The 16,550-nt window shown below is 42.3% G+C and overlaps 1 protein-coding gene across 3 annotated transcripts; it reads right to left on the bottom strand.

Moving 5' to 3' along the window:
- Positions 1-582: 582 nt before the first annotated feature.
- On the bottom strand, positions 583-15,148 carry LOC309601668 (nuclear factor interleukin-3-regulated protein-like). Of its 3 annotated transcripts, XM_082334831.1 has the most exons (3): positions 14,950-15,148; positions 14,373-14,520; positions 583-2,498 (listed from the first exon to the last, which is right to left on the bottom strand). In XM_082334831.1, exon 3 carries the CDS (start codon positions 2,311-2,313, stop codon positions 937-939), a length of 1,377 nt encoding a protein of 458 aa, XP_082190957.1. In that variant the 5' UTR covers positions 2,314-2,498; positions 14,373-14,520; positions 14,950-15,148; the 3' UTR covers positions 583-936. The 3 variants fall into 3 exon arrangements, with proteins under 3 accessions (XP_082190957.1, XP_082190958.1, XP_082190959.1); XM_082334832.1 differs by lacking the exon at positions 14,373-14,520; XM_082334833.1 differs by lacking the exons at positions 14,373-14,520; positions 14,950-15,148 and adding an exon at positions 8,852-8,983.
- Between the last annotated feature and the right edge of the window lie 1,402 nt (positions 15,149-16,550).

Here is a 16,550-nt window from a genome sequence, read left to right as displayed (position 1 = left end):
CCCCACAGTGGGAGCTGAAATAGCAGATTATCTCCTCTAATGCTGCTACTTACTATTGCCAGTCCTTACATAGATTTTGCCAAGTTAAGCTCAGAGTTTACAGATCCAGTAGCCTTTGGCCATACTTCTTTCCATGCCTGTACAGGCATAAGCACAGCCCTTGGCAAAGACGACATTATTCAATTCTGTCACTTCAAGGCTCTTAAAACTTGAAGATGCACAAGTCCAACATAACTAATTTAATCTAAAACACAAAGTTATAATTCTGAAAAAAGTTTGTTATAGTAAGCCATTCGGGAAACCCAATACTCTCTCTCTCATTTGAGACAGGAGAAAAAGTTCCTTGATATTACAATTACTGTGTTAGAATTTGTGTGGCTTTTGGTTAATTTATACTAAGAAGTAAGTTAAAGAAAGCTAAGGCTATGAATTAGATACTGTTTCATTTATAAATATCCACTTTATTTCAATTCTCTTCTAAAAAGAGGTCTTAAGGAAAAAAAATACAATGTAAAATATGTGTAAGTTTGGCTGTAAAAACCAAACGTTGAGCACAGTGTAAGAAACAAGCCTTTTTTTTTTTATTAACAACATATTTACAAGTTCATAAAAATCAATTGAACTGGAGTAGATGTGTTTGTCACCAATATTTTATTGTAACTGGTAACTTGTACGCTTTAGAAGAAGAAAAAGAAAACAAAGGTCACTATATATAGCCTTTGTACCAGCTACTTGACTATACACAAGGCATAATGATCATAACACAGCCTAGACTCCATAATAATTTGTGCACAAAAAGACACCAGACATTATGTGAACGTTACAGTGAAATGACATCACAAGTCCAGTGATAAGTCAGCATAATACAAAACATATTGATCTACTGCAAATGACATTGTTTTAAAAAACAACAATAAGCCTTTATTCAGTAGTAACTTAACCAGAGTCTGATGCAGAGATTTGTTGTGCAGTTATAAGTCTTTTAAGGGAAGCAACCTCTGCAGATAAGTTTGTTATGCCCTGCTTCAAATACAGGTTCTCTGACTCAGAGACATGGAAGATACTGTCTTTTATTTCAACAATTTCACTTTTGCAACCACTCTGAATTCTTACATTGAGTTCCTTTTGATGCCAGAGTTCTGGTTTGAGAGACCAGTCTTGGATATTAGTCACTTGAACTGAGAAAGGAGTGCGAGAAAAATGCACCAAGTTTTGTGCAGCGTGCTTTTCAAGCTCAACATGTCTTCTTGATGACATATCAATAGGTGATGATAGTTTCTGTGCAGCATCATAGTCATTATCTACTGCTTCCACTTTAACTTGCATGGCTTTGGCTTTAATTCGAAGCTTGTGAGGCAAAGCTGAAGAACTCACTTCTGGAACTTTAACTGTTGCATGAATATTTTTATGTTCAACTGGGGAATGGATTGGACCCTTAGGAACCTGCTGTTCATCTTCTCCATCAGATGACTTTCCAACTGCACTTTCATCAGTTTCTGAAGTTCTGGGGGAATTACTGGAGGACCTATTGACTTGGAACAGAGGAGGAGAATGTGAGTACATGTTAAAGGTAGTTCCCATGTAGTGTGGATATATGGATGCTTTCTGGGAACTTCTGTCATCTCTTGGCACTCTCTCTAATTCCATGGGCTCCTGTTTTATAATCCGGAACTTATTTTCAGGACTTCTGCAGCTGTTTTGCATACAACTTGATTGAGTATGCTCTACTGATGATATTTCAGACATATCAGACACGGAGCTTTGAGGAGAATGTTTAATGACAGAAATACAACTGCTACCAACTATAGATGGTTCATGTTCATCCACAAATGAGTTAATATTTGATTTGGAACTTTGATAATCTTGGAAATACGCAGCTGTTGAGCTACTGAGTTTCTGCATCTCTTGGGCATAGGCTGCAGAAGTAATTAAACCAAACTTCAGCTTCAAAGAAAGCAGCTCTGCCTTCAAAGTGGCATTCTCCTCTCCCAGTGCAATTAGTTTGTTCTCTAAGACAAGGTCATTCAGTCGTCGTTTTTCACGAGATCTTTTAGCAGCTTCATTATTTTTCCGCCTTTTCTCCCAATACATAGCATCTTTCTTTTCATCTGGAATGAATTCTCGCTTTCTCCGGCAAGCTGAAGATTTGTTTTTTCCACTACTTGCTTCAGTGAGTAGTATCTCTTCATTTGTAGACAATTCTTCAGACAATTCTGCTAAAGTAGACTTAAGTACCATGATTTTGTCCACATTGCTACTTGTGTCAGCAGGTCCGTGTTCCTTTTTAAGGGTCTGCATTTTTCTCAGCTGCATCAGAAACAATTTGTAATAGATCTACAACGAGCAACAGAGCAAACTATTTCCCCAATACTTCTCATACCACAACTTAATGCAGTACTTTGAAATCCATGCATATTCTTCCTTTTGTTTCATATTCTCAAACGGAAGTGTCTAGATCCAATTTTCTTGGCAGAGGTGATGAGAATCTTCTAAATAACCTTCAATAAATAGAGAATTTGATTAATGTTTAGGAATTGCTGGTTTGAGGCATTCAAAAGTAACTTTCAATAAAAAGCTTAGACTAGCATTTGATTCATTAAGCCTGCTGTAATATGAAGGAAGCTTGACACTGAAACAACTGATATTCTAAGCTTTATGATAACTTTATGATAACTAGGTAGCAGATTTGCTTCTAAAACAAATACAATATGATCCAAGCAAAAAATGAATTAAAAAAATTATATATTTGAATTTTGATCTGACAATAATGTCACAGAACTTCCCATAATATCACTGACCAACTTAAACCTAGCACTTAACACTGCTGAACACCAGACATGTTGATGAGCAGCACTGGAAAGTATCTTGTCCTTCCAAATTAAAACATCTCTTCAGAAAACAGCTGTGGTGTGTGATTTGGCAATGCTATATATTTGGGTCCTCCACAGATTAAAAATAACATAAGCTGATTTAGAGAAGCTAGAGTGCTTTCTATTGTCTTAAAATAACACTGCTATCCATTAAAGTTGTTAAATATTTAACTACTGCTTTTGTATCCTGTAAATATTTATACATATATAAAATGTGTGTTGTGTGCATGTGTGTATGCACACATGCACACAACACACATTTTATATATATATATATAAATATATATACACACACATGCACACGCTTCAAGTTTTAAAATCCCTTTTTGATCAATCATATCAATTCAAACTAGTAAATGCACACATAATTCTGGCAAATACAGAAGCAACATGTTTTCTCTTAAATAAGACTGTTTCAGGACGAGAACTATGTCTTTGTATCTATCTGTATGGTCTCCAGCTCAAAGTGATGCCACTTTGGTGCCTGTCCAACACTACATTTAGGGAAAATATTAGTAATGATAGTAACTGATAATAATAAAGAGCAGAAATGTTTTATCTAAACGCATGCAGACCATGGGCATAGCTCATCAGTATGATCTTCTATTTAATCAATGAAAATGCAATTGCAAGTTCAGTCTTGTGCAGCCAGATACTGGTGTTGACCTACACTTAAAATCCAACAAGCTGCAGAGTTCATGTCCCTTGCTTCACAGGCCTTCTACAGTTTGGGGCATTCAAGGGCAAAATCTGCTTGTTTTAGCACTGGTAACTCCTGGTTTGGCCAGTCTCCCTCCTGTACACATTGTTCCTGGCACAAGTAGAATGAACGTAGAATTGGTAGCTTGTAAGTCTACAGCAAATATGTGTGCATCAAAACAATGGTGGTTTTGCACACAGCATTCAACTCTAATTTCAGCCAGAGTACATCAGTAAAGGAGTCAAGACAAAAGTATAAGCCACATGTTCTGTCAGTCAGACAGCCAGCACGGCTTCATCGAGGGCAAGTCCTGCCTGACCAACCTAGTGGCCTTCTATGATGGAGTGACTACATCAGTGGACAAGGGAAGAGCTACGGATGTCATCTATCTGGACTTCTGTAAGGCCTTTGACATGGTCCCCCACAATATCCTCCTCTCTAAATTGGAAGGATATGGATTTGATGGGCGGACTGTTTGGTGGATCGCAAACTGGCTGGATGGTCGCATGCAGAGGGTAGTGGTCAATGTCTTGATGTCCAGATGGAGAACAGTGACGAGTGGTGTCCCTCAGGGGTCCATACTGGGGCCAGTGCTGTTCAATATCTTCATCAATGACATAGACAGCGGGATCGAGTGCACCCTCAGCAAGTTTGCAGATGACACCAAGCTGAGTGGTGCAGTTGACACGCCTGAGGGACGGGATGCCATCCAGAGGGACCTGGACAAGCTGGAGAAATGGGCCTGTGTGAACCTCATGAGGTTCAACAAGGCCAAGTGCAAGGTCCTGCACCTGGGTCGGGGCAATCCCCGATATCAATACAGGCTTGGGGGATGAAGGGATTGAGAGCAGCCCTGAGGAGAAGGACTTGGGGGTACTGAAAAGCTGGACATGAGCCGGCAATGTGCTCTCGCAGCCCAGAAAGCCAACCATATCCTGGGCTGCATCAAAAGAAGCATGGCCAGCAGGTCGAGGGAGGTGATTCTGCCCCTCTACTCTGCTCTGGTGAGACCCCACCTGGAGTATTGCATCCAGCTCTGGAATCCTCAGTAAAGGAAGGACATGGACCTGTTGTTGGAGTGGGTCCAGAGGAGGGCCACAAAAATGATCAGAGGGATGGAACACCTCTGCTATGAGGAAAGGCTGAGAGAGCTGGGGTTGTTCAGCCTGGAGAAGAGATGGCTCTGGGGAGACCTTATTGCAGCCTTTCAGTACTTAAAGGGGGCTTATAAGAAAGATGGGGACAGTCTTTTTAGCAAGGTCTACTGTGACAGGACAAGGGGTAATGGTTTTAAACTAAAGGAGGGTAGATTTAGACTAAACACAAGAAAAAAATTATTCACTATGAGGGTGGTGAAACACTGGAACAGGTTGCCCAGAGAGGTGGTAGATGCCCCATCCTTGGAAACATTCAAGGACAGGCTGGATGGGGCTCTGAGCAACCTGATCTAGTTGTAGATGTCCCTGCCAATTGTAAGGGGGGGTTGGACTAGATGACCTTTAAAGGTCCCTTCCATCCCAAAGCATTCTATGATTCTATATGATTCTATGATTTATCACCGTCTTTTTAATAAACGAACAACTCAAACCACTATGTAGCAGCTCACATTGATATGTCTGCACATATTTCTAGTTGTTGTTTTCCATGTTCCACATAGGTATCATTAATTATGTTATTGCTAGTATTCTATCAATGGTTATGTATTTTAAAAATTTGTTCACATACCAGGGCTGGCATAGAACCTGCTCATAAATACCCAAACATGACCAGTTTGTACTCTGCACTTTGAAAAATTGAAGAATATATTTTGTACTTTCTATCTACAAAGCATTTTTAAAACATTTGCTAACTACCTCAAGACTTTTATGAGGTACAGAAATAATATTATGCACATACAGGGGAGGAAACTGAGTTTAATTTTAGTTGATGGATACATAGCCTAACTAAACACTGCTTAAACATTTTGGAGCGACCCTACCACTACTGCTTTTCATAGACAAAAAGTATGCCATGAAATTCTGCACCTTTCAGGTCTATAATAACTAAGAAATCCTCTTTAACTGAGGATGTGGCCTCCAAAGCCCAAACCAACCTCTACTGAAATCATCCAACATACTCTTTCTTTCCTTATATCCAGCATCTTCAGTGAAATTCTGTTCCTGCTGAAGAAAAACTTTGATGCCAACTCCACTGGAATGGTGATATTATCCCTAGATTTGTGGGCAAGAGGGTCTAGGCAATGGGGAGCAAATGAAGTTCAAACTTTCTGGAAACACTGGGTAACTAGATGTTATCATAGAATCATAGAATCGTCAAGGTTGGAAAAGACCCTTAAGATCATCGAGTCCAACCGTCAACCTATCACTGCCAAGTCCATTTATACCATGTCTTCGAGCACCACATCTATCCGTTCTTTAAATACCTCCAGGGATGGAGACTCAACCACTTCCCTGGGCAGCCTGTTCCAATGCTTGACCACCCTTTCGGTGAAGAAGTTTTTCCTAATATCTAACCTAAACCTCCCCTGGCGCAACTTGAGGCCGTTTCCTCTCGTTCTATCAGTCGTTACAAGGGAGAAGAGACCGACCCCCACCTCGCTACAACATCCTTTCAGGTAGTTGTAGAGAGCAATAAGGTCTCCCCTCAGCCTCCTCTTCTCCAGGCTAAACAACCCCAGCTCCCTCAGCCGCTCCTCATAAGACTTGTGCTCTAGACCCTTCACCAGCTTCGTTGCCCTCCTCTGGACACGCTCCAGCACCTCGATGTCCTTCTTGTAGTGAGGGGCCCAAAAGTGAACACAGTACTTGAGGTGCGGCCTCACCAATGCCGAGTACAGGGGCACTATCACCTCCCTGGTCCTGCTGGCCACACTGTTCTTGATACAGGCCAGGATGCCATTGGCCCTCTTGGCCACCTGGGCACACTGCTGGCTCATGTTCAGGCGGCTGTCAACCAACACCCCCAGGTCCTTTTCCGCCAGGCAGAAAGGTATTATAAGTTATCCAAGGTCAAAGAAGGAAACAAAATTTACAATACCAATGTTACCACCAATTACTGCTGAATCCATTACAACAACATGGAGAAATACAGAACTATTGCTCCTGCATTAGGGTTCCCTTTTCTTATAACCGAATAGGCATTTTAAGTGTTTATGGTTCCAGGATCAACATGTAATTAGATCAGTGGAGCACTAATGATGATGCTTCATATAAGATAAAGCATTTTTGATAAAATGTTGATTTTCTTTGTCTTGTTGAAATAAAATCATGGTAGGTGTCTACACAATATAATTTATGCAAACATCAAGAATCATTCATTTATTATGACACTTTTCAACCAAATAAAAAAAAAAAAAAGAATAAGCTCATCATGGCACTTGGAATACTATTGCACTTTCATATTATCCCAACTCCATGTTGTATCCAGAAAGTTGATGTCATATGTAATTTATATAAAAGACACTCATTGTTAGGAAAATTAATTAAGTTACTGTTTATCCGAATAACTACAAATTAACTCATAAAAGTATAGTTTTCTTCCCAAAGGTAAAATACACAAATGATGAAAGTAAAATTATTATTTGGAGAGATCTAAACACATGTTAAAAATATCTGTTGCTCAGAAGGATCAGTTAAGGTGCAAATTCAACGTATATTTTCTTCCGTTTTCTTAGAAAGTCAGTATAATTCTAACGGACCTGTTCAATTTGTCCAAAACCAGGAAAAACTTTAAATATTTGTATAAAGTAATATATAAATTAACTTTGCTTTTCTGAGTTTTAATTATACATATATATCATGCCATTTTATTTAAATATCACATCACTTGACAGTAGGAGAAACTAGATTGCACAAAGCAATAACTTAAGAGTAACAATGTTCTGCAAATAAAACCTCAGCATCCCTAATTTCAAATACTGAAATTCATTATTTTGTTTTATTGTTTTCCCCTAATTAAAGGGCCACAAAACAAAAATACAAAATCAAATGTTAATTATTCTGACAAATAGCTTTCTATTATTGAACTCTTTCACATGAGTACCAATGATGTTGCAACAAGAAATCCAAGGTCAATCAAAAGAGACTTCAGGGCCCTGGGAAGAATGCTAAACGATTCAGGAGCACAGGTAGTGTTTTCCTCAATCCTCCCAGTAATGGGGGGAGACTTTGGAAGAAACAGGCAAGCCCAGGACATCAATACCTGGCTCCAGGACTGGTACCTGCACCAAAACTTTGGGTTTTTAAACCATGGAAGAGCCTTTGAGGCACAAGATATGCTGGGGCCTGACGGGATCCACCTGTCCCAATGTGGGAAACGCTTCTTTGCTCATAAGCTGGCAGGACTGATTGAGAGGGCTTTAAACTAGAATCGATGGGGGAAGGGGATACCAACGGGATTGCAGTAGGTAAGCCAAGGGTTGGCATGGCATCGTCTGAGGTTGGCAATGCTAGTGGGAACATTTACACTGCTCCAGGGAGCACATCTGAAATGCTTGTACACCAATGCACGCAGTATGAGAAACAAACAGGATGAGCTGGAAGCGTTGGTCAGCTCCCAGAGCTACGATATCATTGCTATTAGTGAGACTTGGTAGAATGAGTCCCATGACTAGAGTGCTGGGATGGAGGGCTACAGGCTGTTCAGGAGGGATAGGCAGGGCAGGCGAGGTGTAGGTGTCACACTATACATAAGGGAGAGGTTTGATCATACAGCCTTTACAGTTGGGGATGATGTGGTTGAGAGCCTCTGGGTGAGGATTAGGGGGGTGGAAAACAAAGGAGATGGCGTTGTGGGAGTCTACTACCGATTGCCCAGCCAGGATGATAGCACTGATGAGTTATTCTATAGGCAATTAGGAGAAATCTCTAGATCGGTAGACCTTGTCCTTATGGGAGATTTCAACTTCCCAGGCATCAACTGGGAATATAATATTGATGAGACAAGAATGTCTGGGAAATTCTTGAAGTTTGCAGCAGATAGCTTCTTGTCACAGGTACTCAGTGAGCCAACTAGGAAAGAAGCCCTCCTAGACTTGTTGTTTGTGAATAGAGAAGGAATCGTGGGAGATGTGATGGTAGGTGGCTGTCTTGGCCACAGTGATCATGAAATGGTCGAGTTTAAAATTTTCAGTGTAATGAGAAAAAAGGTCAGCAGAATTGCTACCCTGGGCTTCAGGAGAGCAAACTTTAAGCTATTCAGGCAGATACTTAGCAGAGTACACTGAGAATCTGCTTTTGAGGGCTTAGGAGTCCACGAGTGCTTGTCAGTTTTTAAGAATCACCTTTCAGAAGCACAGGAGCAGGCAATCCCATTGTGTCATAAGTCAAGCAAGTGGGGCAGAAGACCAGCTTGGCTGAAGAGGGAACTCCCCGTGGAGCTCAAGAGGAAAAAGAAATTGTGTGACCTCTGGAAGTGACGTCAGGCTTCACAGGAAGATTACAAAGACATGGTTCATCTATGCAGGGAGAAGACACAAAAGGCCAAAGCTCAATTAGAGTTGAAACTGGCCGGTGTTGTGTCACAAAACAAGAAGGGCTTTTTTAAGTATGTTAATAGCAAGAAGAAGTCTAAAGAAAACATTGGACCAATACTTGTTGAAGATGGTCATCTGACAAATAGGGATGAAGAAAAAGCGGAGGCATTCAATGTGTTTTTTGCCTCAGTCTTTACTAATATTGATAGACCTTGGGCTGCCCGGTCCCCTCAGTCAGAGGACTACAAGTGTGGGTACACAGACTTTCTATTTGTGGACACTGAAATTGTAAGGGACCAGCTGTACCAGCTGAACGTTCATAAGTCCAAGGGGCCTGATGGGATTCATCCCAGAGTACCTGGAGGAGCTAGCAGATGTTATGGCAGGACCCTTCTCGATCATCTACCAAAGGTCTTGGGAGTCTGGGGAGGTCCCTGCTGACTGGAAGCTAGCCAATGTTATTCCAGTTTAAAAGAAGGGCGTGAGGGAAGACCCAGGAAACTACAGACCTGTTAGTCTAACCTCAGTTCCAGGAAAAATTATGGAGAAGATCATACTGAATACCACTGAAAGGCATTTAAAGGACAATGCAATCCTCAGGCACAGTCAACATGGGTTCACGAAGGGAAAGTCCTGTTTAGCTAATTTAATATCCTGGTCACCTGCCTAGTGGATGAAGGGAAGGCGATGGATGTAGTTTTTCTGGATTTTAGGAAGGCTTTTGATACTGTCCCTCACAGCATCCTTCTGGACAAGTTGTCCAACTGTGGGATGAGCAGGTACACGGTGTGCTGGGTGAAGAACTGGCTGAAGGGCAGGGCTCAAATTGTTGTAGTGAATGGGGCTGCATCTGGCTGGTGACCGGTCACTAGCGGTGTTGCTCAGGGCTCAATCCTAGGGCCAGTTCTGTTCAATATTTTTATCAATGATCTGGATGCAGGAGTTGAATGCACCCTTAGCAAGTTTGCTGATGCTACCAAACTGGGAGGTGCTGGTGACTCTCTCGAGGGACAAGAGGCCTTGCAGAAGGATCGAGATAGATTGGAGCATTGGCCAATCATGAATGGGATGAAATTTAACAAGAACAAATGCTGGATTCTGCACCTGGGAGTGGCTGGAGACCAGCCCTGCAGAAAGGGATCTGGGGGGGCTGGTTGACAGCAGGCTCAATAGGAGTCAGCAGCATGCCCTGGCAGCCAAGAGGGCAAACCACATCCTGGGGTGCATCAAACACAGTATAACCAGCTGGTCCAAATAGGTGATTATCCCTCTGTATTTAGTGGTGGTGCGGCCTCACCTTAAGTACTATGTGCAGTTCTGGGCCCCACAATTTAAGAAGGATGTTAAGGGACTTGAATGCATCCGGAGGAGGGCAACAAAACTGGTGAAAGGGCTGGAAGGCATGTCCTATGAGGAGCAGCTAAGGACTTTGGGTTTATCTAGTTTGAAGAAAAGGAGGCTGAGGGGTGACCTCATTGCTCTCTACAGCTTCCTGAGGAGGGGAAGTGGAGCGGGAGGTGCTGATCTCTTCTCCCTGGTATCCAGTGACAGGACGCGTGGGAATGGTTCAAAGCTGCGCCAGGGGAGGTTCAGACTTGACATTAGGAAGCATTTCTTTACCGAGAGGGTGGTCAAACCCTGGAACAGGCTTCCTAGAGAGGTGGTCGATGCCCCATGCCTGTCAGTGTTTAAGAGGCATTTGGACAATGCCCTTAATAACATGCTTTAACTGTAGTCTTACAAATGTCAAGCATGGACCAGACCTTCAGTTGATCTAAATTTATATAACTCTATTAAAAGGCAGTAGAATTATGTCAGTAAATCCAAGCTGATGCTCTAAACTTGCATCTTATTATATAAAAACTTTAGTGTAAATATATATAATAAACATTGCCTGTAAAAATCTTGGTCTCTATCACTCACTGCAAATGAAACGGAGAAATAGCAATCTTTAGAGCTCTAATCCAGCAAGATAGTCCAGTAGGGAAAACTACTGCACACACAAAGCCTCATTTTCTTTATTGAGAGTTGAAGTGATCAGTTCTAATCATAAAAGGAGGTCTTGCAGGACTTGCATCTATATTGCTAACCACTGTGAAGCCATCTCTATGGCCAAAACTTGTTTATTATTTAAATACTTTGGGACAGAACTGAAAGCTACACCAAGATGTGGCAACTTACAAAAAAAGGAAAAATATTTTAAATAATGCTTTCTTTCCAACAGAAAAGAATGATTTATATAATATCTGTGACCAGATTCAGTCTCAGAGTGTGCTAACTTGGACATGGATCAATTCAACATGTGAATTAGAAAAAAAAAAAAAGGATATTTAACAAGGTCCCAATACTAATCCATTTCAGGTATACCTTTAACACCAAAAAGTTTTCAGAAACATTGCTTCTATTACATTTTGAATCACATCCAAGTATTCCCTTGTTTACACAATCTTATTTTTGACAGTCATCACCATCAGTATTAGACAGTTACAAATATCTTGTTTGAAATTCCTCCCCCCCAAACACTGTAAAATACTAACACTGAAATCAACTGTCATTTTGTCATAGAATGGGCCACAGGAGCTTGCATTTTTTTTTCCTATTACACATCCTAAGCACATTTATATCTGACTGTAATAATTATGACAAGGTCACCTAGAAAAGTCAATTAAACTGAGGAGTCAGATACATTGCTTAACAGGGTGTAATAAGACTCAATTGTACACGTTATTGCATCATAGTGATGTTATAACAGCAGCAAGATTGCTGTCTGGAAAAGGAAACTATTGCATAAACATAGTTTGGACAACTATTTGTTAAAATAAGTCATTTTAGAATGAGCTAAAGGTTTATTTTATTTATGAGCTTTATTTCACGATAAAGGATTGAAAAAAGCAACAGAGTACTGATATCTTTTCTAGACTGTGCATTCCTTTTATTGTAATAGATAGAATGCACATATGTTCTACAAGTTTCAGCCAAAGCATGGAAAACACTGTTCCTTCTTAGGATAAGATAAGCTGTGAAGGGGTTGTGTAAGTTCCTATTGCTCGTGGGAAGACTCCAAGCTTTTTGACACCTTTCAAATCAGGTCCTTTAAAATAAATAAATAAATTCCAAAAGAAACTTGAAGCCTTGAAGTCAAATTCAGGAAGCTGGATATTTTGAAAGCTACTTAACAGTCCTTTAGAGAATGAGTTAAAAATAGAAAATAAATAAGAATGAAAAATAAAGGCAAATAATTTTACAAACTGTTAATACTTCAACAGTCAAATAAAGACATCTGCAATGTGAGAACTCATAATGATATATTTGGTAGTGCCAATGATATTAAGGATCTTCAATCAGTAATCCTTGATTTGGTTGGTTTAAATCAGGTCTTTGGACCAAAACCTGAAGCCTTATTCATTCAAATTTCTTATGTAAGTCAACATTTTAATTGAATAAGGATGGTAAAACTAATGCCCATAGCAATATTTTAAACTAGGCTCTGGACTGAATTAATTACTGATGAGAACAAAGATGACTCAGAATAGGTTACATACATACTAGTGAACACAATGAAACTGAGTGCAATCATTCAAATTATAAGGACAAGGAAAAAAATATCTTTTTTTAAAAATAACACAGTAACTCCAAACAGCTTTACTATGGCAAAACTGTACTTGACCCCAACAATCAAGTAGCAGAAAAGTTTGTGCATGTTATAAAAAAATATCACCTTTAAAAAAAAAAAAACATTACTGTTACTACCTACAACAGTTATACTGAACATACCACCATGGTTGTGATACTAAATTTCCACCTTGGAGGGTTTAGTCAAAAATACAGTAATTTTGGTTTTGTCTACTTATAAGACTGTTTTAGGTGCATGTGCACACACACATACATACAAATTGCCTCATATTTAAAGACAAATTATCATCGGCAACTTTCAAGGTAGCCTTCTGTCAAGGACAGAGCACAAGATGACCCCAGAACATGGGTCTTCCAGCCACAGCTTTTGCCATTGAAATGTCGAAATGACTTGCCAACAACAGAACTGGGCAATGGACAGTTTTCATTGTTTGTGACTTAAGGAGAAATCCTAAATATTCAGATGGGGGGGGAGGATTTCTACTGCCTATCTGTGAGCCGTACCCTTCCTACAGTGGCACCCAACCTGTGGCAGCGGGGCACGGCGGGAGGGGTGCCCCTGGGCCGCCGGGCGGGTAGTGGGAGGGGACACCTGCCCACGGGCAGGCAGCTCGGGGCTCTCTTTGTCTGATTCACCCCGACTGAAAGCGGCGGTCAGACATGACATCCGCCCCGCCGCTACCCGCCCTGCAGTCCTGTCGCGCTGCGGCTCACCGACGCCCCCACAAGGGGGAGACGGGCGGGCGGGGCGCGGCGTCGAGGCGCCCCCCTACGTGACCGGCGGTGCATGGCGCCCGGCCCGCTCTGTTCAAAGCGGCCCCGCACTATCACCCCTCCTGACCTCACAAGCCTCTGCCGCCGTGCCTGCCCCAGCCCCAGAACGGCGGGGCGCGGCAGTGCCCTCAGCCCTCGCCCGCTGCCGCGCGGATGTTGGAAAGGTCCCAGCCCGCCGCCATCCCCAGCAGAAGGACACAGGAACCTCGGCGCCCCATGTTGTCCAAGTCCTCGGGGAGGTCGGAGCCGTCGGGGCGCAGGATCGGGACCCTCACCTCATACCAGCACTGCTGCGATACTCCCTTCGGTAGCATTCCCCGTGACCCACAGCGCACGCATTCCAGTCGTGATCACACACCAACTAACCGAAGATTAGCGCTACCGAGAACGTCATACTGACCTACTTCTGCTTTTGTGGTGTACCATACTAAAATGCCCGATTTCATGGGACTGGGGTACTCCTCTACCCCTGGGCCTAGCGTTACTTCTTCACCTGAGCCCACTGCAGCTGTCACACGGGCAGGCCATCTCACTTCTTCAGCACTGTTGACATTTTCTTAAGTTTATTCCTCTCTTAAATTACACGTTCCCCTCTTTTAAAAGTGTGACAAGTAAAAGCCAGTACCAAAGAAATTGTTTAGTGTCTAGGTAAAATGCCTTCCTAAAAATACAGCCTTATCAAAAGAGCTCTGAAAGCATAGAGTTAAAAATCCAAGCAAATGGCCTTGAACGTCTATATGCACAGCTCTGGAGAAAAGACCAGAAAGCCACAATTGCTAAAATGTGATAGGGCTATATATAGATTAGCACAAATTTCATTTTAAGGTACACAACACATGGTTAGCAAGCATGAGTTACCTCCCCACTTACCCAGTTGTCTACTTTCCTTATTAAATGTACTTTAACAAAATCTGTTAGTTACATTTTTAAGCGCGATGGTCCCAGTTTCTTCGTAGCAAGATTATAACGTCGTATAATTAGCTCTTTCTTCCTAGCCTGACTGCCAGCAAATTCTGTGGTTACATAATGCAACATTTCCAGGAACTATTATGTGATCGGTCCCGTAGAGTCTGAAAAACAGCGACAAAAGTGACGAAAAAGGCTTAGGCAAACACAGCCTAGCAAAACACGGGGGCTGTGGGGCAGACTGCTACCATTAATTCAGTTTGCCCACAAACAACATCCCTCAACACCGTGTGAAAATGGGATCTCTCCGGCGGCCTCTGACAATCCATCGGCACAAAACTCCGATTTTTCTCGTAAACGCACAAAAGGGTTGTAATTAACGACCTAATCCTTAACTCTGCACCGAAATTACAATGCCCTTTCATATTCACGCACACATCGTGCCTGCTACCTTCAGGCGCCGAGCCCCGGCACTGACACGCCAGCAAAACGTTATACACACACGCACACAGCAAACAGCTCCGCACCCACACGCAAGCCCCCCACCCCTCCAGGATCCCGCACATGACGCCACTCCGAGCGCGCATTCCTACCTTCAGCGCAGCGTGGTAAGCGGAGCATCCCCTGCACCTGGCCGAGGCGAGGCGGGTAAGGACGGGCAAGCAACAGTGTCTCACTCGTCCAGGAGCAGAGCAACCCGGAGTGAGTGAGGGAGCGTGTGGCAACACGAAAGGATGTATGTTAGTAGGTCAGAACTACGCACGCACGCACGCACACACGCACTCTCATGGCCGGCCGGCCGGCCTGTCAGTCAGCTGCAAGTGACAGCAGCAACACCCCAATCCACGCCGATCATTCTCGGGGGATGGCCAATGGAGGCTGCCGGAGGGCGGGGCTGGACACCCCACCCCTTGCGCCGCTGGGGCCGTGTATGGTACAGTAGGTCTATGTGCTGGGTATTGCATAACCCTCCAGGCGGGGGGCAGCGCGCGGAAGGGGGGCGGGACTGACATTTACGTAATCGCCCCTGGCTAGCTGGGGCAGCGTGGAAGGGGGTGCTCTTTCCAACGTTCTGCGGGAGCGGTGGGGCGTGCGTGCGTGCGTGCGTGCATGGAGAGGGCCTCTGCCCTTATTCCGAGGAAGATTTATGTAGAGGTTTGAGTGCTGTTGGTTTTATTGTCAGGGAAAAATAATTGAGCTGTAGCTCTCACAGCCTTACCGTTTACTTGGTATATAGTGTAATTATATTGTATCTGACCAGAGTGTAAAAATAAAAACCTTTGATCTGGCAGAAGCATTATCATTTCAAAATAATTGCACAAGACTGAAAAACTGTTTCTAAGGCACATATCTGCCATCTAGCCATGGCATATGGGTAATCCTCCAATTAATTATACTTAATCTTTGACTCGCAAACAAAAAAAAAATAAAAGAAAGAGAAAAAAAGAAAAAAGAGCTTGCTGAAGATACGCTGGCTCAGTGTTGGGGTGTGTTCCCTGCTGTTACGCCACTTGACATTTTGTGCTATGAGCTACAAAGCTTATACTGTATGCATCAGAGAGTACAGCCAGTGTTTTCTTTTACTGATCCTCAAGGATGAAGGGTTTTACTATATTTCTTCCACTGACTTCATCGCTGCTCTCATCCCAGTGCTGAAATGCTCAGAAGTGGCGAAATATTTTGGAGAACCCATTTACATTGCTTCTAATCCCACTTGCCATAACAAGGTAATTCCTTGATAGGGACTGAGTGCTTGCCTGCAGTTCAACATCTCCCAAACCCTCAAACCATACTTCTCTTTGCAGAGTATTAGAAAAAAGGAAGATTAAATAGAAGAGTCTGGTGTTGGTTTGACCCTTGTTTAACCTCCATTTTAGAAAATTACACATGGCCAGCAAGAAATCCAACTCTCTCAGAATATGTTTGAATGTATACACATTTGATTTTGTGATATGTTTTCTTCATTTTTTTTCTTCACAGGTTTATCACTCCCTTTTTTTTCTTCCACAAATAAAATATCTGAAGACAACAGAAAAATTTTCTTTATTAAATTCTAGTTCCAGAACAGAAATGATTCCTGATTTCATCCTGTTAAACGCTCTTACCAAAATAGCACAGTCCTCACTAAGATAGCTCTGTTATATTACTCTGTCATCCTGTATTTATATGTTGATGGAGATAGCACTCTGGAGCA

Source organism: Platalea leucorodia (genome assembly GCF_965183815.1).
Source record: "Platalea leucorodia genome assembly, chromosome: W".
In the NCBI taxonomy this organism is placed as follows: Eukaryota; Metazoa; Chordata; class Aves; order Pelecaniformes; family Threskiornithidae; genus Platalea; species Platalea leucorodia.
Note: the sequence above shows the minus strand (reverse complement) of the source record. Positions and strands in the feature narration are given on the sequence as shown.